At 37.2% G+C, this 24,214-nt stretch overlaps 1 protein-coding gene across 8 annotated transcripts in view; it reads right to left on the bottom strand.

Annotated features, from left to right (window-relative positions):
- The window catches only part of CHID1 (chitinase domain containing 1), a 106,590-nt gene that overhangs the window by 50,488 nt on the left and 31,888 nt on the right, over positions 1-24,214 (bottom strand). For all 8 annotated transcript variants that reach the window (XM_080593862.1, XM_080593860.1, XM_080593861.1 and 5 more), the window contains 2 exons: positions 8,148-8,249; positions 5,690-5,845 (listed from right to left, as the gene is read on the bottom strand). In XM_080593862.1, coding sequence (XP_080449988.1) covers positions 5,690-5,845; positions 8,148-8,249 — 258 coding nt within the window. The remainder of the gene's footprint in view (positions 1-5,689; positions 5,846-8,147; positions 8,250-24,214) is intronic.

Raw genomic sequence — 24,214 nt, 5'->3', positions numbered from 1 at the left:
TCATGATTAGATTTGCATAGAACAATTAAAAAAATAGCTAAAATACACCTGAGTATAATTGGTTCTAATCCAGGAAAAGCATCACACATACTGCTACATTTGGTCATAACTTTCACTCACAGTCAATACTCTAATATATTCCACCTCTATATTGAGTTTTCCTCAAACTGTCTAGTGCCTCATTACTATAAAATGAAGAATTCAGTGAAATAACTATATCTAAATCCATTAAAACTAATTCAAAGCAGTGCAAGAACATGGAAAGTGACAGCTTCATTGACTTTTACCTTTTCAGGTTTATAGCTCCAAGTGATCAGCGTATTAAGCACAGACCTCTAACCCTCAACTCAGCTAGAAGCGGAACAGGAAAATAAATTCCTGGGAGTCAAAGCCTGTATTCACTTAGACTACTGCTGACTCAGGGAAGTTTTGCTTTCACTCAAACAGAAAAAAAAATAATCTTGTAAAAACACTGATGTGTCTACATTTTGTTAAATACAAAGAATCACTAATGATAAGATGACCTCCTCTGGGTTTAATCATCTTAGTAAATAATTTATATTTATATTGAAAAAAATCACAAGTACCACCTGCCTCTCTTGCCCCCACCCAGTATTTGAGGCTGGCAGTAGGACCATCCAGGCCTACAGACATTACCCCTGTCACGCAACCTACATCCTCACACACAAACGGAGAAGTACATGTACCTGATCTAAGCCTGGCAATGTGGCTACTTTGAACTGCACATGCAATACAACTCTGGACAAATTTTCTTTCTGCTCCCCAGCCATAAAGGCAGGTAAATAAAAAAGCTGAATCTATTCATAAAACATAAGATATATGAAGAGATTCAAAGACAGCTTCCTTCTGAAATAGATAACAAAAGCTACACTAGATTTAAATATGGAAATGACATACCTCAAATGGTAAGTAAGAGGCAACTACTGAGGATATACAGACATTTGGGGCATAATCTTGTACGTTCCATTCAGTTTCCAAATAACGCATTTATAATAGTTTTTGTAATATTGTATCTTATTCTAAAAGAAAAAATCTGCCTTGATTTCCAATTTAGTAATATTTTGAAATGCAACTCTATTTTTATCGCACAGCTATTTTAGCTAAAATTTGTTACTCAGCATTTCTAGACTCACTTTCCCAAAGCAGGCACAAAATTTAATGGTGGGAAAAAAAAATCTCCTTCTGTTTCCTGGTGTTAATAATATTCAGAAATGTCTCAAAAATGTGATGAAAAAATTCATTGGACCTTATACTGCTATTGAATGTTATCAGCAGAAACCTTATTCAATCACCTGCTTTATACCGCTAGGTGTAAACAAGCTGTTTGCCCAAAACAAAAGCTGTTAATGTTGTGGAACACACTTGCACTTCTATTACTCCAAAGACTCTGGAGCTATACGCTCCATTACTACTTTCTGTAAGTATTACTCCAAGCCTATTCAGAATCTTGCATATTTCACAGGCTGGCTCTTGACTCATTTATCAAGTCCTTCCATCAGGAATTAAATAATTCTGCTTACTTTGTTGCTGTCATTGCTGCTTTTCTCTAGAATCGTAATAAACATAAGCATTCCTTCCTGCCCAAATGACTGGGCACAAAAACACGGCCTTGAGAAATGTTTGCTGTTTCGTTTTCTTAACAGAAATTTTTCCACTGCCTTATACTAAAAGTAATCAGTATTTATTGTAACATTACTGCTTTTTGTAATACTGTGTCAAAACTCTTTATCAAAATGAAAGAAGGCACTTCAATTTTGTACATCAACCCTTAGTACAAATCAGAATAGAGCTTTTAAAATAAATTCTTAATACCACAATATGCTCCCAAATTAACCTAAGTGCTGCATTATTATTATGATATTACTGCAACTGAAATACAATATTCTAATGATTAAGAGATTCTTAAGAGCAGGTAGCTAAAGGGGGAAAGAGTACTTTGGAAGAAAGAAGTTTGCAAGACTGAGGGGCTTGATGACCTACTGCAGGTATCAACAAGAACTCAGGGGTAAAGATTCTGCAGAAAGGCTGAACAATTTCTTAAGCTTCGGAGGAAAGTGAAGAATTATTTACCCAAGACGTACACTTCTGAGGTGAAGAAGAAATATTGTCAGGTTCAATAATATCAACAGAGGACACACCGGAACAAAATGATCATAAGAGCAGCAAGCCAGTCACACCAGCTGGTTATGTTCTGACAGGATTTTAATACAGAGGTAAGTTTTAATGACTACATCTTAGCAGTACAGAAACCTGATTCTTGACAGCCAGAGGGCAGTAAACATTGCCAGAAGCACTAGAGGTGGTTTGGGGAATCACAGTCCTGTAACCTTTACTTCAGTTTAGCATTTCATACAAATTATGTCAGAACTAAATATACATGGGAACGTAGCTTCCCTGCAGCTAAACAACAATGGTACTTGGTAGATTAAAGCACAAGAATGTGCTATCATCTCTGAGAGACTCACTGTATTAACAAATAATACTTGTTGCTGCACTGCAAGTGAAAGATGAACACATTGTTAGGGCCAACCTAAGCTGTAGTTCCTACTGTAAAAACTCCCAAAGACAAAGCTACGTTGGGCTGTGAAAGAAGAATTGTTTTCATTTTGTATAATTCTGATATATAGACATATACACAGGCACAAACACACATACATACTACTTTTTACAGTGTGTATGAAGAAAAAGGATATTATATGGAAAGTCTGTATATCTTTTCAGCAAAATGGTAACCAAGTAGTTCTACCTTCAGATTGCATGCTGCAATAAGAATAGCCAGATATTTCATGGAAATAGAAACTCTATTGAAAATTGTTCTATGAGCTTCTTAACTAAGAAAACATTCAGTGAATGAGATCTGCCTACTTTCAGAACCTCTTTCCATCACATAATTCCTATACTAAAAAAAACACAAACACGAAACCAGCAAAGGTTTCTGCACTCTGTGCACGTAATTCTATATATAAGCTATGCCAATAATTTTAAGCACTAGCCTGTTGAAGACCTGCATGTGCAATAAATTTCACATGCAAAAACTTGAAGAAAAACCTACAATGAAGAAGTTGATAGTCCCATATAATACTTTGCTGAATATATTTTAAAATAATTTTACTAACAGTACTTTAGCTTAACATCACTATCCATACAACATATAGAGGGTACCTTAAAACAGCAATGACTCAAACCTTCAGCATTTACTACATGACCAACACTGGATTACAGCCACCAAAATAGAAGATCAAATTCATTAAGGACTGAAGGTAAGAAGCAAATAATCAAGCCATCCCTTTCTACACTGAACAACTTTTTACATAGTATGAAGCAGATACAAAAATGAGAAGGAACAAGATCAGCCTCAGACATGAGTCTTTTCAGATAAAAAAAAAAAGAATACTTAAGAAGCTGGAGTATTAACAATGGAACAAGTGGGAAGCTTTTGGAGAGGGAGGGAGAGCCTCTGAATAAGCTATGCCCACTGTGGGATTCAATCGGATGTGATAGGGACAGTTTTCAAAGACTCACAGATGCTAGAAATTGAGATTTTCTTACAAGCAGCCTGTTACCAATTAAGAGGCAGAAAGCTTATTTCACACTGAACTCTTTTTTACCCCTTCTAATTCAGAAGCTTGGCCTACTTTGAAACTATTTTAATTGAACCTGTTTTACTATCACATTACTATATATGACACATACAGCAATGACTAATGCATTAAGTGTGCATGCTCGAAACATATTTCTGGAAAAGCAAGCTTAACCACGGACAGATGCTTAACAGGAAAGGCAGCAAGTGAAAACTAATGGGATTTATGTATAAATTCAAACAGTCTCTGACACAGAGACTTTGTCCAGAAGCAAGGTTCTGGCAGATCTATGTAAAATGTCAGTAACATGGCCTGTTAATGAATAACATGGTAACAGATATATGCTTCATATAAAACATGTTGTCCCATACTGTGCACCTACAAAGAGCTAAACAACGTCTTTCACTAAAAAATAATTTAATCATAGATAACTATTAGCTAGGAGATTTTTGTCATTAAAAACCAACATGCAATTACTCTATAATATAATCCAGGATATGAAAGGTCTGTGCAAAGTAAAAGTAGTCACTTTTCTAGTGTGCAGTATGTTTTCTAGAAGAAACTTCACTGCAAAAGCTGCAGTTCAGGAAATACCAATATTCATTTACTTTGCAGATTAGTGACACTCCAACCTGCAAAAGGAACTGCAAATTTTGTAGTGAAACTGTGTTAATTGTGCTGAGTTTCAAAGAATCACAGAAAGGTTTGGGTTGGAAGGGATCTTAAAGCCCAGCCAGTTCCAAACCCTTGCCACGGGTAGGGTCACCTCCCACCAGCCCAGGTTGCCCAAAGCCCCATCCAACTTGGCCTTGGGCACTGTCAGGGATGGGGCAGCCACAGCTTCTCTGGGCAGCCTGTGCCAGGGCCTCATCACCCTCAGAGTAAATGAGTTTATACAATTAGGCTTGCAAATCAACTCTGCTTTGATTAAATATTAAAATAGCTCCTGCCTAACCACTTTACAAACAACTTTACAGAAGACATTCTGATATATTTTCTGTATACCTTCCACTGTAGATAATGGCTTTATTCCCTTCACCCTATAGTCATTTTCTACTATCCAGCCAGATTCATACAACTCAGCAAGTGGAGAGAACTATGCCAACAGTATTATATCCCAACAAATGGCCAAAGTGAAGCACGAAGACTGTCATCATTTTACTTGCCTGCACTAAGTGTTTGTGTAACTGAAGGCACTGACATAAAGTGGACCTTACCTTACACAATCCACACCAGATATTATTTCAGTGCTTAACTGTTTTTTTAAACACTATATTGAAATATCTTGATATAATACACTTAGTAATCTGTGTATGAAAGTGATCATCTCTTGTGCTTTAAGGTCTGTTTCCACCTACCTGTCTTGTTTTAATTTTATAAATTAATATCAAATTTCAGAACAAACCTGATCTTCCTGCCAAATTCACATTTTTTCTTGCTTTCTCTTCTGGCTTGATGCACTCTACCCGTATTGTATTTCTGTGAAGCTCACTGTTTATTACATGTGGTTATTACCCAAAACTAAAACAACCATTATCTTCTGAGAATCAATATAAAATTTCAGGCTGTCTTTGGAATACTTTCCTTTATCTTCTTATAGATTTTTGTCTCCAGGTGAGCTTACTTCAGCTTTTTCTACTCAAAAGAAACTCTGTGGCATATTGCTGTTTGAAACTAATATCAAATTTGAAAGTAACAGGTAACAACATCAGGAGCTGAGAGAAAAAATCTTTAGGTCACCTGAATGAACCTCAAAAATCATACAGAATATAAAAGAATAAAGTAGAACATTGTAACACAAAGATGACAAACTGAGTGTACAAACATGGATAGAGGAAGGAAGGAAAATTACACAAACCTTTTTTCTCTTCTGTGTTCTGACAGGGTATCTGTGCCATCTGTCTGCACTTCTGCACAAGGAACAACTGATCTTACTCTAAATGGTGAGGTACTATTTCATGCACAAATTTATCACTTTTACCATCTCTATGTTACCAACACATTCATATTTCTAAACAAGAATGCTTCTGAATTTCCAAGTTTGTGAGAATCTCGTGTATAAGTACTTATATCCAGAAAAGTCTTACCTTCTACCAAGGATTGGCTCCCCCAAGGCTCCCAAAGCAGAGTAGTCCATGCCATAGAAATTCAACCCTAGAAGTATCTTATTTCTCCATTTTGAATCAGGATCCAGTACTTGAACACAGGCTCGTACCCAGGGAAGTGGGGAATTTGGACCAGGTCTGTTGAGTTAGCCAAAAAAAAAAAAAGAACACAAAAAACACACAGTCATGCTGTCAGAAAAAGTACATGTTCATTCTCATCAGCCCTCTCTTTTTGCAGAGTGCAATTATAGAGAAAGCTATGGCACATAAAAAAACATTGAAAATAACCTACAAGCCTACAAAGATTCAATGCACATTCTTCAGTGGCTTAAAACTGTTGATGCACAGAACATGCTTGTCCCACTAAAAGGTCATTCATTTCTAAGGTGTACATGAAACTTCCTACAGTGGGTAAAGAAGTTACCACCTAGCACATTTTCCGTCACTGAGCTTGGCCCAGCCGTTTTCCAATACCATCCTCAGCGTTTTTACGGTACGCCAGCATAATATACTGGGACAAAATCCATCATTTACTCATAGAAAGAACTATAAAAGCAGTGACAGGTAAGCAATACAAGTTTCAAAGATTGCTTAACACTTGTACACTTTATTTATGGATAAAACTCCAAAGGGGCAATTGCTTAGCAACAAAAAGCTCTATTGTTAGAGAGCAGCACCTGAATATGCAGACTAGTTGAACTATCCTAGATACAGCATTGAGATACCAGACTCACTCTCTCCCGAGCTCAGAGTATAGAGCAACAGGCTTTACTGTAAACATTCACTAACACGATACAAGTAAAAGCATAGTCCAGACTTATAAATATCAATATCATCTGCTCGAAGTTTTCAGGATATCTGTAACATTAAAACTGTAGGTGCTAATATAGTACAGAAATTTTGCTGTATGTACCCTGCATTTAGTATACTCAAACCATTCAAAGGAAATTTTTTTAAAAAAAGATTTTTTTTCCAAAACCTCTCTCAGAAACTACATTTATTTCAAACACGAGTGTGTTAACTGAACACTGTCCCTCTCCTACTTCAAAGTTCAAAAAAATAGCAGTTCCAAGAAGCCAGATCTAAGTAACTTAATGCAGCAGTAAAAGCATTAAGGTGTGACTGTACCATAACAGAACCTGTAATTTTAACATGGTATAAAGCATGGTGCAGCTTCACCACACACGAAAGATGTAGCCTAAAGTATAGTGTACAACTCAAAGTGCATCCAGGGTTCCAGATGGGTTTGCACTGCCTGTGTGAAAGCCCTTAGCACTTCATCTTCATAGATGTCCCATCTACCTAGAAGAACGCTAAAACGGTTACCTCTATGCTTCATATCCCAGTAGGAGAGAGTAACAAAAGCCTGTTTTAACTTCAGTACACATTACTGCCCATGATTGTTTTCCCCTAGGGTGCTATGTTGGAAGATCTAGAGACAGGGTCTGGGGACAAAGAGGAAAGAGGAAGGTAAATTTCAGAAGAGACAAAAGTACTCTTCTATTGAACCTCTCTAGACACTATCAAAGTGCTAGTATACTATGGGTGACAGAGATCTTGGTGATGGAACACATGCAAAAGCAATGGCATTTCTAAATCTGCCAGTTTACCACAAATATTAAATCTGGACAAGCCACCTTCAAGCAAGATATACAGAATCTCCCTGGAACTCAAAAAGTATCCTTACTTGCAATTTGGAAGTGAAATGAACCATGCTTTTCGAGAATGGTAACGTTAGGAGTCCGAGTTTAAGGACTTTTCAACTCCATTGCCATTCCACTTGCAAATGATTAAAAATTGTAAGCTCCTGAAAATGAGTATCGATGTACAAAAGCAGGGTTTTGTGCTGTTTTTCAGTTAGATCAGTTCCCTGATCTTGTTCACTGAACTGCTGCACAACAGCTTTAAAAGTACAAGGGAGGGGCTAGTGAAGGAATGTAAAAACTCATTTAAGCATGTCCACATTAGCAGTGCTGACAAAGGCAGTCCACTGCCTCAGGATGAAGCAGACAAATTACTTGTCAATTTGCTATTTTTTTTTCCCCCACAATGATATGTACTGGAGTATTCTGTACCATTGTGCAGAACTGTGCCAAATAACTAAAACCAAAATATCATAGTCAGGAAAAAGTAAGTGTCACAGTACTAGTAAAAGAGTAATTCTTTAGCTCAGGTACAAAGCCCTTCACAATACAGGGTGCCAGATCTTCACTGCAGTTAAACCCAAGTTATGAGCTGATTCAAAACTCAACTATCCTAACTACTAATCCTAAACTTTCCTATCTGATACAGTTAACACACACCATCGATTTTATGGAAAAAAAAAAAAAACAAAAAACAACTCATATTGTATATTTCATAGCAGCATAAATGGAAATGAGTTCCTTCAGCGTGTTTTTCCTAATATTCTTACTGTTTTATTCTTTCCTAATAGTCTTACCGTTGTGGTGTTGAATAGTCGTATGTCATGAGACTGAAGCTGTCTACTGCTGAGGCCAACTGATCAAATTCTTTCTTCGTGAACATTCCTGGCTGGTTAGTCCTTTTAAAACAAAACAAAAACAAAACAAAACAAAACAAAAACTATTATAACGGTCTTGCTTGCTTTCTCCTTTGGGTTTCAAAATCTTACTTTTTTTTCTTAAGGCACCTCAGAATGAATCTTAGTACCATTTTTAAAATAAATAGTAAAGAAAAAAAATATTCAGTGCTACTTCTGTTGCCAGTAGGAAGAATCAGACATCTACAGCACGCTAAGCAAATCTGCATCACTAGCATGGCTACAATAGTGGTTGTAAGGGCTGTGAACTAATCAAGTTGCTTTAGATATTTATCAGTTGAACTCTAAAGGCTTTTACAGAACTCTGAATTGCTTGGTCTGTCAAACTGTTCTTGGTATTTATAAAACTAAAGGTTACCTGAACCATACTTAAATGGATGACTGCAGCTGTTGATAACAAAATACAAATATAAATCAAAGGTAACTTTTTGATTAATCTCCTAAGCAAAGATGATTTTATCACAGAATGGTTTGGGTTGGAAGGGGCCTTAAAGCCCGTCCAGTTCCAACCCCCTGCCATGGGCAAGGAAACCTCAAAAAAAAACCAAAAAAAACTTCATCACAACAGGAAACATAAGGAAGCCTTAATCACAGGGCAAAGATGGCAGTGAACAAAAGAGAAGAAGCTACTGCAAAGAAACAGTGTTCTCAGAGGGCTCTGAAGCATAAAAGATAGGTAACGTTGAGTATTCTCCTAAATAGCCTAAAAAAAACCCTAAAAGCTAAACTAAAAGCGGGGCTCACAGGCGAACACTGCAAAGAAAAAAATGTAGTTTAACAGCTACGAATTCTAGCACGACGGCCATTCTAACAGATTTAAACAACTGTACGAGATCCCTCTTGAGGATAGAGGGGAAGAGACTGAAGAATTTAGAACTCTCCAGTGATATCAGAAACCACTACTTGACCTACAAATTAGCAGGCAACTCCTACGTAGAACTCCTATGTAGACCAGCTATACATTACAAGTCACTCGCAGTCCAATCCAAATGTAAGAAACAAAAGAGATGCTCAGCAACAGGTGCAAGTAATAGACTGGAAAAAACAACAACTTATTTTGACCCTCATCGCTTTTGGATCAGTGCGTAAATTCTGCATCCAACAACATTTACTGAATGGGTCACCAGAGCATAACAGCATTCTGCTATTGTTTTAAAAGGACACTTTCTGTTCTCCCACATTAGGAAATCAGTTAACGGAGTACAGGTAATGAAGTGGGGCAGAATAAATCATTTAACATGTCTGTCATGTTATAAGGGAGCAAAGCATGAATGATATTTGCAAGTGAGGTCAATGGACCTGACCAAATGCACACTGGATTACGTAGCTCTAATTTGTACAAAAGCACAGTGGTGTTCTGGCTGCCTCAAGTTTTCAGAACCAGTTATATGCTTCTCATAAAGAGGAGAAATCCCGTCCCCTTTCATCTGGGGTTTCAATAAATTAAAACAAATCTTCACTTCTGGAACCATTGGCAGACCTCAGGTTTGTTGTTTTTTTTTTTGTTTGGTTGGCTGTTGTGTTGTTTTTTTTTTTTTAATAGTTATCTGCCTGTCATTTACTGCAATTGCAAATTACAGCTGTTCTACAAGAATAAAGAAAACGAAGGACATTTTTGAAACAATGTCATGGCAACCTGGATGCCCTTAGGCAAAGCAATTCCCCATTGCAAACTCCAGCAAAACACATTTTCAGTAAATTGATTTTGATTACTTATGACGGGAAAAGCATAAAAAGTAATTATAACGTGCATTAGATATTATGGCAAGTCAGACTGCCTTAAAGATTAAGCTGGGTAGTATTTTAATGAAACTTGGATATGGAGGGCAGGTAATATATCCACTTTTCATATACATTGTCAGGGAATGGAAAAAAAATCAGGTTAAAATGGATGTAGTCATCATTCCGTGCAAAGCAAGCTTGTAACTGAACTATTTAACTACAAAGGAAAAGCATCTGAGGAGCACAGGCATAAATTTCCAACTTGGAACAAGTCTGGCAGCAATGAACATGCTTTGTCCATTCACGGTTGGTGTTAAAACCAACTTTTCTGCAAAAAACAAGCACCACTCACCAACTCTGTCAGCACCAGTCAATTCTGCTCTAAGTCAAGCACTTTGGGAAACTGCTAAATGGAACAGCACTAAGACTACTGGACACATGACTTCAGAATTGTTCTGAGTCCAAAAATGGCACTTAAGGATAAAACCAATTATTTTTGCACAGCTATTACGCTTCTCTTTTAAGGTCCTCCAATCATTCTGATGTTTAAAATCACCCTAAACTCATCTCAAGTACTGTTTCCAAAACACTCAGCAGTGACAGGCTCCATCAGCATTTATCAACAGTGTACAACTTACATGCTAAAGACGCCTTGTTATTAAATTGCCAGCAGACAAACCTTGGTGATTTTTTTTAATTTTTTTTTTGCTTACCATCAACATCACAAACGCAAAGAGACAGAAAGCAGGTACATCAACATGAGTTACAGGAAAAGCAGATTACTTAATACATTATTTAATTCAAAAGTCTTTTTGCATGAAATTAACCCTAACCTCTGAAGTGTTTCATTTGCTTTATCTTTGAGTTCACCCAAAGACACAATTCAAAAATTACATCTCATTTGGAGTCTAACAAATATACTGGATAAAAGAGTGAAGCTGAGCACTGAATAGAGATCTACCATGTAAAGAAATCTGCTCCTACTGGCCTACATAATTTCCTACTGAAATTATGCAACATGTGTTATAAATATGAAACAATTGGGTTCAAGAAGTAAATTTGAAGCAGGAAAGGGTACTCTTTTTATGCCAGCTCATACTAAATCCTTTTTATTTTTTATTATTTATTCTAAGAGCCAGATACTTGATATAATATTTGCATTTGTATTTCTCTATCTCAATACCTTAAACAAATTTCATTCAGCTTCCTTAACACTCTGCTCAGATGCACTAGTGTTCTTGTTTGATTCTTATATCAATCGTTCAACCTAACTAACTATGAAGCTTCCTACCTGCTAACAGTAAAACCCCTGCTATTCAGATTTGGAAATGGCCATCTAATCGAGACCAAATTTGCATGTATGTGGACTGTAAAAGTCACTCCAAGAGAAGAAATTCATCAGAGATGACATTTATAGCACACTAGTAACTGCTGTAAAAACCACTAAAACTGAATATACAGTAAATCATTTGTTTTACGTGAGGTCTGGACAAAATGTCCATCGTGATATATGGGACATTAACCCAGGTGCTTGATGAACTTGCATATCTTGTCTGTCCTTTTGTAGGGAACCACTGAGTTACTGAGAGAAAACAAGCACTCTACTTTTTGAGCATAATGTTTAAGAGACGAACATTTCTAGTAAGTGTCACAGTCCATTTCTTGTACAGATTACAGCTGTCCGAGATACATCAATACTTTCACTTTAGACCAGTCCGTTTGCTTGAAAGGTAATAAAGCTTCCACCACATGCTTCAAACAGATTCATTTCTTGGCTAAAATACTGATTTTCCTGCTGAAACCGTGTTTATATGACCATTCTCCCCCATTTCTAGCTAAGCCACTTTCTGCTTGACTAAGAAGCTGTTGTGTTTTCACACTGATGGCCAACTGAACCTCACCATACTGCTCTCTTACTTCCCCCCTCCTCAAAGATGGGGAGAAAACATAAGGGGGGAAAAAAAGTCACAGGCTGAGACAGGGACAGTTCAGTTAAAGGAAAGAAGGAGACAAAACAAGCCAAGGCTGCACAGAAGCAAAGAGAAAAATTTCTGACCCAAATTTCCATTGAACAACACAAAGAATAAATATTCCCTGAGATCATAGGTCTCATTTGCACATATCCCCTTCAATTTATTAGTATTTTTTGACAGTTGGCTGGTTTATATATATACACACACACATATATATATACATACACACACACAGAAACTGGCAGTACAGTACTTGAACATCAGACTTAGAAGAAGAAATCACATGTTTTCCTTGGTATTTCTCTATACCCTGCTTAGAATTTCCCAGGCCCGTTTTTTTACTATTCTTTCCCACCTAAATAAGCACTGGGTAGTTTGTTTCATAGCTTGGAATATCTATTACCTGAATCTTCCAAATAGCATATGGTAGTATGTATCAAAATTCCCATTAGAGCTTTACTGACAAGTATTTCTATAAGGTTTTGACTTTGTCGTCTTTCATTTTGAAAGACTGGAAAAAAATACTTCAACCATGCAAGCCACTTTCATTTACTTTCAAATGAATCTACATTCTCAATTACTTCTTGTCTCACTATGATTACTCTCAAAATGAAATAAGGAAAAAAAGGTCTTGTAGCTGACTGCTATTCCCTGCAAGTTTGAACTGCATTCTTGTCTGTTTACCTCACCCTGTCACCTACCAAGAGAGCTCTTCTTTATCCTCACTTCTTTGAACGGTCCTTCATAATGGAAAGCTGATTGATTTTCTGTTTCCTCTATATATCTATTTCAGAAGTCATCTGCTCAGTAATGACTTAATTTTCTTGTTGCGTGTAATTCTCTGTTTTCTCTGTAAACCAGCTGTTTGCAAATCTTCCCTTCTCCCTTCTTTTCTCACCACCAGATATTACTTTTCATAGCTCCTCACAGTTAGCTGCACTAAAGTATAATGCTATTGCATTTTATGAACAGACCACTGAATTCAGTTAATGCATGATCATGGAATACAAATTCACTGTTTCTCTCTGCACTCTGTCTGTTCCACAGCAAAGAGGAACAAGAGCTAAATGAATCTCTACCATGTGGATCATGCAAATTCAGGCATTGATAATGAAGTAGTTAAACACATAAGTTAAAATCCTAAACTATTTTCTTTTCAGTAAAAATCCTCCTGGCAGTTCTGCAACTACCCTATCTCATTTTAGGTTCACCAAAACCCTAGATGGATGACAGCTCACCGAAGTAATTCTCTTCTACCAATACTTAAAAAATAGTTCTACATGAATCATGGTTTCCACGGACATTTTGCAACTAGATGCTCTGGTGTCTTACAAACATTTCACTTACAATGCCCTCCCACTGCTGGGTCTTGAAGAAAAAGATAGGTCTTATTCAGCTGCCCAGCTACCTATTTTCATGAAGTGGCAGGGACCTGACTATTAAAATTCTATGCCTATGTCCACTTTGTCTGAAACTGGTCAAATGGTAAATACACTTCTGCAGAGGGATGAAGAATGGAACAGATAAAGCTTTGAGACACCTTGCTTTCTGCGAAATCAGGCTAAAAATAGAATTAATCTGTGCCTGCAATAGTATTGGATGAAGCAGGCAAGTCAACAACAGGACCCTGACACAATACTGCTGTTCAGAGGCATGAACAATAATTATAGACCTAATCCTTGCTGTCAGAAAAGAACGTGACCATACTGAATGATTAACCAAAAAGGGATTCTCAGACAGATGAAAACAGATTGAATACATCGCGCGGGCTGAATTCCATGCAGCTGATTGGAGATTTTAAAAAGCACTGCATGATCTGCATCTCTGACCTCCCTCCATCAGCGAGTGCATCCTTGCAGATAACGTATCAAGGTTTTTACATAGATGCACATTACTTGGTAAGCATTTCAGAAAATGCACGTGCTTAGTATTCAAATAAGCTCACATACATTTGTAATACACCATTCTTTTTCTCTACTTCCCTTCTGAGGACAAAAAGTTGCAAGAGCTGAAGAACTGTATACAATAATATGCCCCAAATCTCCGTTGAAGCAGAACTTAAACACAGTATCCGATTACGTGGCCTATGCTTCCAGATCAATATGACAACTCAGAGACTGTACATTGCAAAACCAAAACTGTTAGTTCATTGAACCATACTGTTGACGTACACCCGTTGCAGGAGAAACAAATAACGAATTCCAAGTTATTACACATCTCTTTCTTTGTTCATGCACCGTATGCAAGTACTATTCCTCTTAGAATAGAGAGAAAAATCCAACTGAAAAGGTAATTCCATAAAACCAATCACCACTGCTCACATACACTCTCCCAATTTCAAACCTGAGAAGTCTCAGGAGAGATGGAGGGAGAGACAAAAACAGGTTTTTTGCCCTCCCAGCCAAACCCCATCACCTTAACATCTCCATCCACATTTTGCTTATATAATACGAAAGACTACCATACTGTTAACAAAGCCAAAGAAAGTTCATCCCAATAGATGAAAACTTTGAGAGAATGAGCAAATAAAAAATGGAAACATGAAAAATTAGCAGTTCATTTCTAATGTGCTGGAACAGCCTGAATATCCCAACATAATTGTTGAAAGGGAAAAGCACAGAATACTGCAGTTGCACAAGATCTCAACATTAGCTGAGGACTGAGTTAGAGTCCAGATTTACAGGCTTCCAGCAGAAGCTACTGTATGGTTGTCCATAGAAAGACCGTAAGAGTGTGTGATGTCAGAAAACAGAAATCTGAAAATCACTGGCAAAAAAATACAAAGAGTAAAAATACTCTCCTTGAGTGCTCTCCCCATCCTTGTGTTCTTCTCAAGCACAGTCACATTACTTTGGATGTATTTTGAAGAGAGTTCAAAACTTTTTTTGAAGGTTTAAAACTCATCTAACATCTGTAAGATAATATTTACCACGTCCTCTGTAGAAACCACTGTAAGGAAGAATGAACACTGCTAGCCAAGGAACAGCACTTTTTGCTTTTTATTTACATGTGTAGATATATTGAAAACCCTTCAGGCTTATTAATTCTCTTCCTTTTTCTCTGGATTTAAAATGCACAACAGCTACTACAGGAAAATAGAGCTTTACATTTCCTTGTTTACATCTGTACTGCAGGCATTTATATTGACATGCTTTTAGGGTTTAATTTACTGATAACTATGGCTTTGCAAACTGAGAATTATATTTTTTTAAGAGTGTAAACAATTCCAGTTTATATTAGTAAATATAAACAACAGGACTGGCAAACGAACTTATAAAAAGAACAAGCATAAGCAACAGGCTTTTTTTTTTAAAAAAAAAAACAACTTGTTTTAGTTTTCTGGTTCAGTTTCAGAGATCAGCCATTTTACATAATCATTTCTCAGTCACAAGGCTCAAGGGGATGGAATTGACTTTTTTTAAATGAAAGCTGATCACTTATTATCACAAGCTTCTCATCCTGGGACAGCACCATATAAATTCCATGTGTGTTTTCAAAAATTTTACTGACACAGATAGTCTTCCTATTTGATGGATGCCACCACTGGCCCTGCAAGAAAACACTGGACAAACAGTTGTTTGAATTACTAAGCCCTTCATTCGAAAACCCAACTCATTTTCTGTAAGAATGAATGCTGTGATGAATACCAGCATCATGGTGGGGAAGGGGATTCTGCATCTGTTAATGACATTTGTATAACTGCATGACTTTTAGTGCAGAGCACAAAGGCTCTGATCCTAATACTATTTTACATATTTCTAGTTTACTTCCCTGATTTCTGAGCATTTGCAACAATCTGCACTAATATTCCACCTGTAAGCCAGCTATGCTTTTTTAGTATTTTGGTCTCATCTATCTTTCTGGTACCTCTTGCTATTGGAATACAAAATCCTGTCGCAATTTCTATGGGTGGCCTTGTCTGTTCACCTGTTGAATTCACATTCTAGATTATAATTTAGCAGAAGTACAGGGTTTGAGAATACAAATCATGTTTCTACTATCAATGAAAGAATGTGACAAACCTATTAAACCAAGACTGAACACTTAAGGACTGTTGAAAAAATATATACAAACTCTAGAACATCTTATGGTAAATATCAAAGGTCCTGTGCTAAAATCATCATATTAGATTTTTGAAAAATAGGAGCGGATGGTTCACTCTTCAGGGCAGAGGTTGTCCCTGCAGTAATGCATCAGATTGTTGATGCACAGACCAAACGTGCAGGCTACTACCTTTTAAATACAGACCATAGGTTGTCAAACTTCTCAGTTGAGTGTAAGGGAGGACAATCTCTGACAACCTCCGCTTGGAATAGAATCACAGAATCATTAAGGTTAGAAAAGACCTCCGAGATCATCTGGTCCAACCATCCTCCTACCATCAATATCACCCACTAAGCCATGTCCCCAGGCACCACGTCCAAGCTTTCCTTGAACAACCCCAGGGATAGTGACTCCACCACCTCCCTGGGCAACCCGTCCCAATGCCTGACCACTCTTTCTGAGAAGAAATGTCTCCTCATTTCCAGCCTGAACCTCCCCTGGTGCAACTTGAGGTCATTCCCTCTTGTCCTATTACTGGTTATCTGTGGATAGGACAAGACGTGGCTTTAAGTTACAAAACAAGCAGAACTGGGCTAGACAATACTGAGAACCTTCTAATGGTGCAGGTAGTCTGGGAACATTAAAATCAACCAGTGAACAAGTGTTGTTGTAAGAGCTCATTAGATAAATGCCCATCAGAAGCTATTTAATTATAGCTTATTTTGCCTTAGAATAATACACATTTCAATACCATTCCCTACTATTCAGAATAGCAGCTTGAATTCAGAAACAAACCCCTCCAACCCTATTTATGTAGCGCCTTCAGCTGCTGCACTAATTACAGAGACATGGTATAATTCAGATGCCTTCAGAGAGCACAAGCACTGTCAGTTGTCCACAACAAAGATCATAAACTACAAAATTAGTCCATCCTTCAAACACAAGCCTGACTTTCCTTGATGCTATTAGCATTCCTGATGTTGTTCAACTTTTCTTAATGGCAAGAATCTCTTTATCAAACTCTCAGATTAGATCAGGATAGTCATTAAAAAACAAAACTAAACTAAACCTAGACAGCTTGACAAGCAAGAAAATTGTAACCAAGTGCTAGAGGTTCACAACACAAAAGAGGTGGGAGTGGTCACCTCACAAAAATATGAGAGCTTCACGTCACTGGGGAATTGTAAATGATAACTGACAGAAGAATAAAAATTTGCTCTATTTTGATCAGGAAACAAAATGGTATTTGCAAACCAAATGGAATTTTTTCAGATCACTGAGGAATGGCACTCTTCCTTAATATACATATCCCATCCCAGCTGTTGCCTTTTCAATACTTGGTCTCCAAACAGAGAGAAACACAGGATCTGTTCTTGTCATGGAGTAGCCTACACAGTTTTCATGAAGCCAAACTAATTACCTGTGGCCCATCTGGTTTGAACCAGTAACAGAAGTCAAGAAGGAGAAATACGCCAACAATTACAGGTCCTGAAAAGAAAGCAAGAAATCCCAGCAGACACCTAAGGACAAATGAACCTGAAAACTGCTGTCCTGTCGTTCCATTAACAAATGCTTCCAGCTAGGGCTGAGGCATACCAGCAGTCCCATCTGTATAACCTGCAAATTCTTAAGTTACCTGAAAAATACAGTGCATCTGAAACTATTAATCCAACATAATAAATTAACCTGTGATAAAAACAGACGTATCTGAATATCAAAGAAGAAAAAGTTCCTTTTGATACTTATTCTATTTACTGTTTCCATTTCTGGGGAGATTAACTGCTGTCCTTTAATGCCATTCCTGTTATGTTGCTTTATCCTCTTCAGAGGAGTCATTTAAGCAATAAATTGAAAATTCATCGTGTCACCATTTGGTTCTCCTAATTTCCAAACTATTCCAGTGCCTCTGATGCCAGGGCTGAATGCCCAGGCAAGGCATGCTCCAATAGCATAACATCATGCAAAACAAGCTTGTACCCTGGAGCATATGAACCTAATTTAAAAAATCTAACACACCAAATGTAGGCTTAATTCCTCCTTGCAAAGATTAAAATGCTCATCTTTTCTCTCTCTCCGCCCTCCCCCCCTTTTTTTTTTGGAAAGTTGTCCAACATCACCCTGAAATTTCTGCAGTCATTGCTCTGTAGCAGCTGGCTCAGAACTGAGAGAGCCACAAACACCAGACACGGTGAGGAATATATTCCACTTCTCTTCAACCATCATTAGTTGACCTACAGATTATTTTAACGATTCTCTCTAGTGGGAATTCAAAAGCTGATGTGTGCACCTGCTTCAACACACAGGAGCACAGTCAGACCTTGGCTGTATTAATTTTATATAGTGAGGCACAGTCTTTAAAAAGCCATTTACTTCTAAGAATATATTCTTTCCTCTCAAGTCCTTTCTGAATCCACACAAAACGCATTGAACTTTGATGGCTGCAGTCAGAGCCATGCTGTCCGGAGCTGACAGTCCAACATACAGCAGCAAAACCAGGCAAGTCACTGGCAGCGGAAACATAGGTGTCATTTATAGTCATTAACAAGCATCCAGATTTACTGCAGCTAGCAGAACCCAGTTTATAAAGAGAAGCAACTGGTAGATCTATTCTGTAAACCTTTAAAAAATGAAGAAACAAAACCCACGAGCCCAATGGCAGGACTAAGTATGATTCAATAGTACTACTGTAATTTGAAGAGGTTATTAAACTTTTTTCAGTAACAGTTACTCAGAAGTAGTCAGCAGTCATCTCATACCCAGTTTCCTGCTCTCCTCAATATAAACTCATATTTCAAGCTCTATCCTGTGATCCAAGTCACACATTTTATAAGTTCTCTAACACCCAATGAGAACTATTATGCCAGTCAGCTAGCCTAGACAACCCACTTAAGCGTCATTTCTATGCCTTCTTCTGTGCTGAATTTTATGAACAGAGCCTAATTTCAAAGTCTTGGTACATAACTGTACCCTCCATATTTCTGACAGTGTCACTTCTTAGGATACTCACAGGAAGATTAATGACTACAGGAAAGATGAAGGGCAGTGTGTTATTATCTACTAGGCATAACAAATAGGAAACTGCATAGTTATAAAGAGCTTTCAGATTTTGCTTCCCATGTCCTGTTTTGTGTTTATTAGTTGCCCAAAGAGATTGTCTTCAAGCATCAACTTCCTTTATTAACATACAACAGGTCTGGGAGAACATACTTGGTGGATATACTGGCTAACTATACAGTGATCATTTTTAGAATCATCTGCTTTTATGTGACTTTGCATCAAACTGGAAGGAAAAGAAAAAAACATAACATGTAGAAAGATTAGAAACGCTCAAGAGCCTTATTGATTCCAACAAAATTAGATTACTACAACCAGGTTTGCCACAAACATTTTAACCTTTCACAACATTAAGTGTAGGTATTGGTAAAAACCCCAGAATCCTACTTAATAAACTCTACTCAACAAAATTGTTTTTTTAACATGCTGTTATTTGAAATAACTGGTTTATTTAAAACTCCACCCCAATAAAGAAAGGGGTTTTCTGCTGTTTTGATCCCTGATATTATTTACTTACCAAAATTTCAAGAATTTACATTCTGGCTCACAGTCCTGCCTGTGAATGGTGTTAAAACTAAGTGTCTGTTCTTATTTCACTCCAAAACAAAGACATCTTAGAAGTTGTTCATAATTTAAATTAATTTGTTTACCATATATTATCATATACATGTAAACAATGGGGTAATTTTATGCTACATTAGACTTACTACTTGCTAGCAATGCTTGTAAGGAAAAAAGTGCATGTACTGGAATAGTGAACACATCACTCCATATACACAAAGTCATGGCAAGGCAACAAACTGAATCTTCAGCAGCTTTTAAAGATGATACTTTTGGTGAAAACCAAATTCTTTCAATAATTAGAAGTGCCCACCCATAATCAACTTTTAAGAGACTAAAACACCTATTTCCTTTATCACACCGGCAAAACACTGGTTCATTGGGACATCCACTGAGCTGCGCAACTGCAAGGGCAACAGACAATTTTCCATCATGTACTCTTCCCATCTTCCAGCACAGCATGCACATATACTTGTAGGAAAGTAGAAAAGTAGCACGAAGTAAAAGAAAGGAACAAGTTCTCCATCCTGCTGCCAATCTTTCAAAAGATGCAGGGTAGCACAACTATGCTGATTTCCACTGCTACCTGAAAAATTCTGAATAGCGGTAATGAAGACTGAATAGCTTCTGGTAATTTTCATTGTATAGCAGCTTTGCAAAGAAAATGCTGAAGCTCTTTAAGGCAGTTACCTCTGCAATGTGTTTTTTGTTGGTGGTGGTTTGTTTTTTTCTTTTTATTAAACAGACAATAAAGAATGAACTGAATGGCTAAAATCTTAATTTTACAGAAGTGGATGTTTAGAGGTGGAAAATACTGACAGCGTGTACCTAAAGAAGCTTTAACTAACAAAGAGAGAGACTATAGGTTCTTCTACTCTTACATATTCAAACATGAACATCCAAAGTTAGGGATGCTTGCTGTATTTTGAATGAGGAGCACACATTATGTCCAAATATTTGAAGATAGAAGAGTGGTTCAGGTTCCTGCAGCTTTCAAATGAAAGCAGCTGCACTACTGCTGTGCATCTCATGAAGCCAACAAAGACAAACAATTTGATATGGATTATTTGCCAAGACTGAAGCAGCTTTAATGTGCTCTTTCCAAAGCCTAGAATCTAAAAAAAGTGGAAAATGAAAAGCACGCTTAACTACAGATTCAACTGCGTATGTTTCACTCGCAAGTAACAAGCTATGAGCAAGACTGTTGCACAGTACAGAAGTGTTGTGCAAACTCTTTAAAACGTATTAAAACAGCATTACAGACCAGTAGGCTGAAGAACCTGAATATTTTGGCACAAATTGGAAATCCTAGTTTCCAGCTACCTCTGGTTCTGGCTGCTTAAGTGACTTTCTTCAACCCAGTTGTCTGGCCTCCAGTTAAAGCTCTGTGAGCAAATGTGTACTGTTTGAGCATTTTCTTCCTGTATTTATCTTCAGAGATTGTACTAAGTTCAGCACAGCAAAGGTAGCAATAATTTGAAACTGAGCAACAACATTTTGAAAAGAAATCATCTCAAGATGCAGGTAGCTCTCCCTCCCCCAAATCCATTGTTACACACATTGTTTACACCGTAAATAAAGAACAATTCAAGGACTCCCCCTTATACAAAGGTGGATCTTGACCCACAACATGGTCTAAGTGACACCTGATTACCAAAACTGAAAAACAAACACTCACTTATTCTGAACAGTCAGACAACTAGTGCCCTAAAGGAAGACACTCTGCTGCATAAACATCGTCACATAAACATGAGAGAAGCTAGATAAAACCTCCAAGCTTCTCCAGAAAGGTTCTTTCTTTACTTCCCACTCCATCAGAAGAACCACTTTTAACAAGATAACGTCTTATTTTTCTGGAAATACAATTTCTTCCTTCCTGAAGGTTCAGTGAACTGTAACCTCTCCACCCTCATACAGTTCTGGGAGAATTTCAAATAAGTGTCTTTAGGAAAAGACTAAATACTTGCCCTAATTACTATTTAACTTGGAATAATTCTGTCTAAACAGCATGAAACTGAATAGGATGGTAATCTGTATTAGCTGCCTTCCATGCCCATCACCCAGAATGTCCTAAAAGATGCTTAGGCATATATTCATATCTCACCATCGCAAACCATATTGTTCAGTGCATGAAGAATGCTGTTCCAAAGCTACCAGAGACAGCTAGTCTTTCCATGTCAAAAATATAGGAATTTATAATCAGTCCCGCCTGCCCTCCTCTATCGCTATTAATAAAAAAGAAAGAAGCAGAACTGGTACAGAACATTCCTCCTGACCTTTTTCAGGAATGTCAACGGATCTAGTTCCTGTAACAACAACTGTCATGAAGATTACCAAAATAATACTACAGAATATTTGAACATAAAATACATTCTATTTGATGCCTTAAAACAAGAGCACTTTAAGACAGAAAAGAGGAAAATTGCTGAATCACATTAAAGCACTACCAAGATTTTATAATCTTTCTAGTCTAAAAACAGTAATAAAGTAATGGCTCGAAATACTTTCCTTTTTTTTCCTCAAAGCCCCTAGTATCATAATGTATATGTAAAATGAAAATAGCCTATGCAAGCAACTTCCAATTGCTTTTAAAAACATAGTGTGAAGAAGACAGCCTCAGCATAATCCAAAACTGTTATCAAATTTTAAGACTTCAGACTGCTTGAAATGTAAAAAGTGTTTTGATTTCCAACTTCTTCCATTCAAAAGAGATCAACCACAGTATGAGGAAGCAGTTAAAAATGATGGTGGGGACAGAACTGCACTTAGCTGAGAATGGATGGGAAGCAGAAAAACACTGAGATTCTATGCTTCACATACAGATGTGGCAAACTGCTCAGAACAGGGAGGAAACAGCCACAGTAATTCCTACAGAATGCTTTGTCAAAGGCATGTTTTGTCAATTTTAGACAAGCCATGAAGACTCACATCAGGCTATAAATTTAACAGTATGAGCCTCTTCAGCGTTTTAGACATTATTTTGGAAATGTTTGTCTGGTATTTTAAATCTCTGAGTCTAACAACAAGCCTACAAATCTCAATCTAAGAACAGAATGCCAAAACCTGACTTCCATGTCTTCAGCTCTCTCCATTCCTTTTCTGTCACCCTTTTTCAATCATAACCAAAACAAACAAACAAACAAACGAACAACTTATCCAGACTTTTGGTTTACCTGAAACTTTAGTAGGAAGTCTTAAAAAGAGAAACAAGTCTTCAAAAAGTAGAAGATTCCAAAATTTTCCCAGGTGTTTCTACAGTATTTTGCCATACAATGTTCTTCTTCTTCTAGTATTCAGCTTAAGACCTCTTTATCAACCTAAGAGCATTTTTAATCCTTTTCTTCCATGCTGACAGAAAGACCAATTTATCAGTCACTTAAAGAACCCCTGTTGACATATTTGAAGACTTACATCTGACACTTTTTGCTCTTTTTAATACACAAAACACGGTCCTTCAAACTTTCTTCATAGGAGGCATTACCTATTTTTAGCTGTTTTTCTTACTTTCCTCTAAGCACTCCCGTTTTTTCCAAATCTTCCTATAAATAGTATCCCAGACAGCCTGCCATGAGACCTCCCAGCACTGAGAAGTGCAGACTAATTACTTTTTGTCACCCCGAAAGCTCAATGCCAGCCATATCTCAATATCAAAAATGTTGCTTTCCCTACAAACAACAGCGTAGACTCAGCATTTTGAAATTCTGATCCTCTTCCAACACAGATTTGCACAGAAAATTCTTCACATTATGCATTTATACCTCTTAATTCTCCCTCCTTAAAACAGTATTTCATGTATTTACTTAATCTCGTGACATTAAAACAATATTTTTTTTTACTGTTTCTGAAATAACCTCAAGATCTGCTCACATTCTATTAAGTTTTTGCTGTGTTGTTGTCTATATTTTTTTAAAAACAATCTTGTACCTTCCACAAACTTAAGCCAAATCTACCAGCCACACCATCTTAGGAAAATGTTTTAGGTGACTTTCACATGACATATACTTCCCTAACACTTCTTTGGCACAGATTTTAAAAAATCTAAGGACCACACCTTGAATTAATTTCAACATATTATTCAAATACTGGGTTCGGGGAACCCTATGTTAAGGAAGATGTAAGCAATTTAGAAGACTCCAGAAAAGAACGATCCAAGTCTAGAAATCTGACTCAGTAAAACATTAAACAGACTTCAGTTTATTTAGTGCATGCAAGATTTGCTCATGGGTCCCCCCTGGAATGTCAACACAGTCTGACAGTCACACATCTGCAGAGCAGACTCTTTTAAGAAAGCTGGGCACTTAATGTCAAATTCATACCAAGATCCTTTGCTTAAGAGATGAGGAAACACACCTTATATGCACTAATGCTTCTCAGTTCTTCTGAGAGACGTGAAACTGTGAGGTTAAGTGTACGCATTATCATAGACGAACATGCTTGGTTTTAATTTAAATGTTACTTTGACAGACACTATCAGAAGCTGGCCAGGAGATAATTCATTCTTGCTAGACCGCATGCAATTTACCTGCAGTAGCATTTTTGAGAACTTCATCAGGGCAGCGATAGCCTCGATATCTTGTTCACAATGTGCTATGT

The sequence above is a fragment of the Anser brachyrhynchus genome (genome assembly GCF_964034855.1).
Source record: "Anser brachyrhynchus genome assembly, chromosome: 5".
NCBI classification, from domain to species: domain Eukaryota; kingdom Metazoa; phylum Chordata; class Aves; order Anseriformes; family Anatidae; genus Anser; species Anser brachyrhynchus.
The sequence above is the reverse complement of the archived record's forward strand: the minus strand, read 5'-3'. Positions and strand labels throughout refer to the sequence as shown.